This window comes from Plectropomus leopardus, unplaced genomic scaffold (genome assembly GCF_008729295.1).
Source record: "Plectropomus leopardus isolate mb unplaced genomic scaffold, YSFRI_Pleo_2.0 unplaced_scaffold29382, whole genome shotgun sequence".
Taxonomy (NCBI): Eukaryota; Metazoa; Chordata; class Actinopteri; order Perciformes; family Serranidae; genus Plectropomus; species Plectropomus leopardus.
Genome location: NW_024632026.1, coordinates 1 through 1,686, shown reverse-complemented (window position 1 = coordinate 1,686; position 1,686 = coordinate 1). Strand labels below are relative to the sequence as shown.

The 1,686-nt window shown below is 38.4% G+C and overlaps 1 protein-coding gene across 1 annotated transcript; it reads right to left on the bottom strand.

Moving 5' to 3' along the window:
- Positions 1-271: 271 nt before the first annotated feature.
- Positions 272-1,316, bottom strand: LOC121938410 (sialoadhesin-like; the record flags this gene model as incomplete). The annotated part of the gene is made up of 3 exons (XM_042481653.1): positions 272-529; positions 657-860; positions 966-1,316. Coding segments are annotated over 3 exons (813 nt in total), but the record flags the coding sequence as incomplete, so codon positions are not given.
- Positions 1,317-1,686: the final 370 nt, after the last annotated feature.

Here is a 1,686-nt window from a genome sequence, read left to right as displayed (position 1 = left end):
GTTGATGTTCTTTTAATTATTATTTTTAAAGGTGCTTTATAAATACGGTTATTATTATAATCATTATCACATTATTCTTATTTACTACCCACATATAAATGTTGGCTGGGCCGACAAAGCGGCACCTTCTTAGTTTGGAGTGACAGCAGGCTGCTGAAACAGGCAGAGCTGAAGAAAGTGCATGATCAGCAAAATATTGTTATGGCTAATAAAGCTTTCAAATGTTTTATTAGTTCCATGATGCTTTTTAAATTAAATGCATTTTACTCACATTTCACATCTAAATATATGTGCTTAGACTTCATGTTCCCCAGCAGGTTCTCAGCTTCACAGTAATACTGTCCAGAGTCAGAGGACTGGATGGAGCTGAAGAAATACTCTGGGTTTTTTTGTAAATAACGTCCATTCTCCTTGTACCAGGTGTAGGTAGCTGCTGGTTTCGCATCACTGCTGCAGGTCAGAGTCACTGAGGTGCCCTCCATGATCTCAGCAGAGGGACTCACTGACACAACAGAGATCTTTGGAGCATCTGGAGGAGAAATTGAAGATGAGTAAATTAGTTAAATGAGATCATTAAACATCTGCAGTATGTGTCAGTGCAGAGACTTAAAGGCTCCAGCAGATGGTGTTAGATCAGTGGACTGAAGTAAACTCACACACTGAAGGAGAGGGGAAGTCCTCGTATCCTCTAAGAGCACAGGAGTAACTGTCTGCAGAACCAAATGTGAAGCCTAAATAAGCAGATGTTTCTTCTAATTTCTGTCTATTCTTGTACCAGATGTAGGAAGTTTGATCAGAGGGACAACTGCTGTGACACTGAAGGTACTGATGCGAATATTTGCTGACCCAGAGATCTAAATCTGTGTAGAATAAACAGAAATGTAAATGTTAATACATGCATGCAAATACACAACCATTTACAGTATTATCAAGAAATGAATATAATTTTCCAATGAAAAAGTTACCTTTGACAGACAAAGTGACTCCAGGTTGATCATAATATTTGTCTTTATTTGTTATGAATCTGAAATAGTACTCAGCCGAGTCGCTCTCTCTCAGGTTTCTGATGGTCAGAGTGCAGTCGTTCTTTTCACAGTGATCCTGCACACGATTTGAATACTCTGAGACTGTTTTCAGATCAATATACTCATCACCTCTTCTTTCAGTGAACCAGAATGTTTTCTCAACTTTGACATCAATGCCACCTTCTCTGGCTGGGTGTTTGTAGCTGCAGCTAATTGTCACTGTTGATCCTTTTAAGGCGCAGATCTGAGTCGAGGTGTAAGTCACCCCCCATTCACCTTCACCCTGTATCACTGAAACACAGAGCACATCAGAAACCACAATCAAAATAAAAAACTTCAGTTAACAGTCAGTTAATAAGTGAGTAAAACAACAATGTGATTTGGAGAAAAGGTAACCTGGACAAGCTTTAAAATCATCAATTATCTATGTTCATTGTCATAAAAAAACATACTCATCATCAAATAACTCATATACAGAATTTTCTGGGTGTTTTAGCTTCGGTTCATTCATTTGAAAACTTGAAAAGAAAAAGAAAAATCACATATCGAATGAAGTTTTCACACTTTTCTGGGATAGTCGGGGGGGCATGGCCCTCCAGATGTAGTTGCACTTGTGAAAGTTGCTTCTTAGTAAATGTTTCATTCCTTACAGTCAATGCGC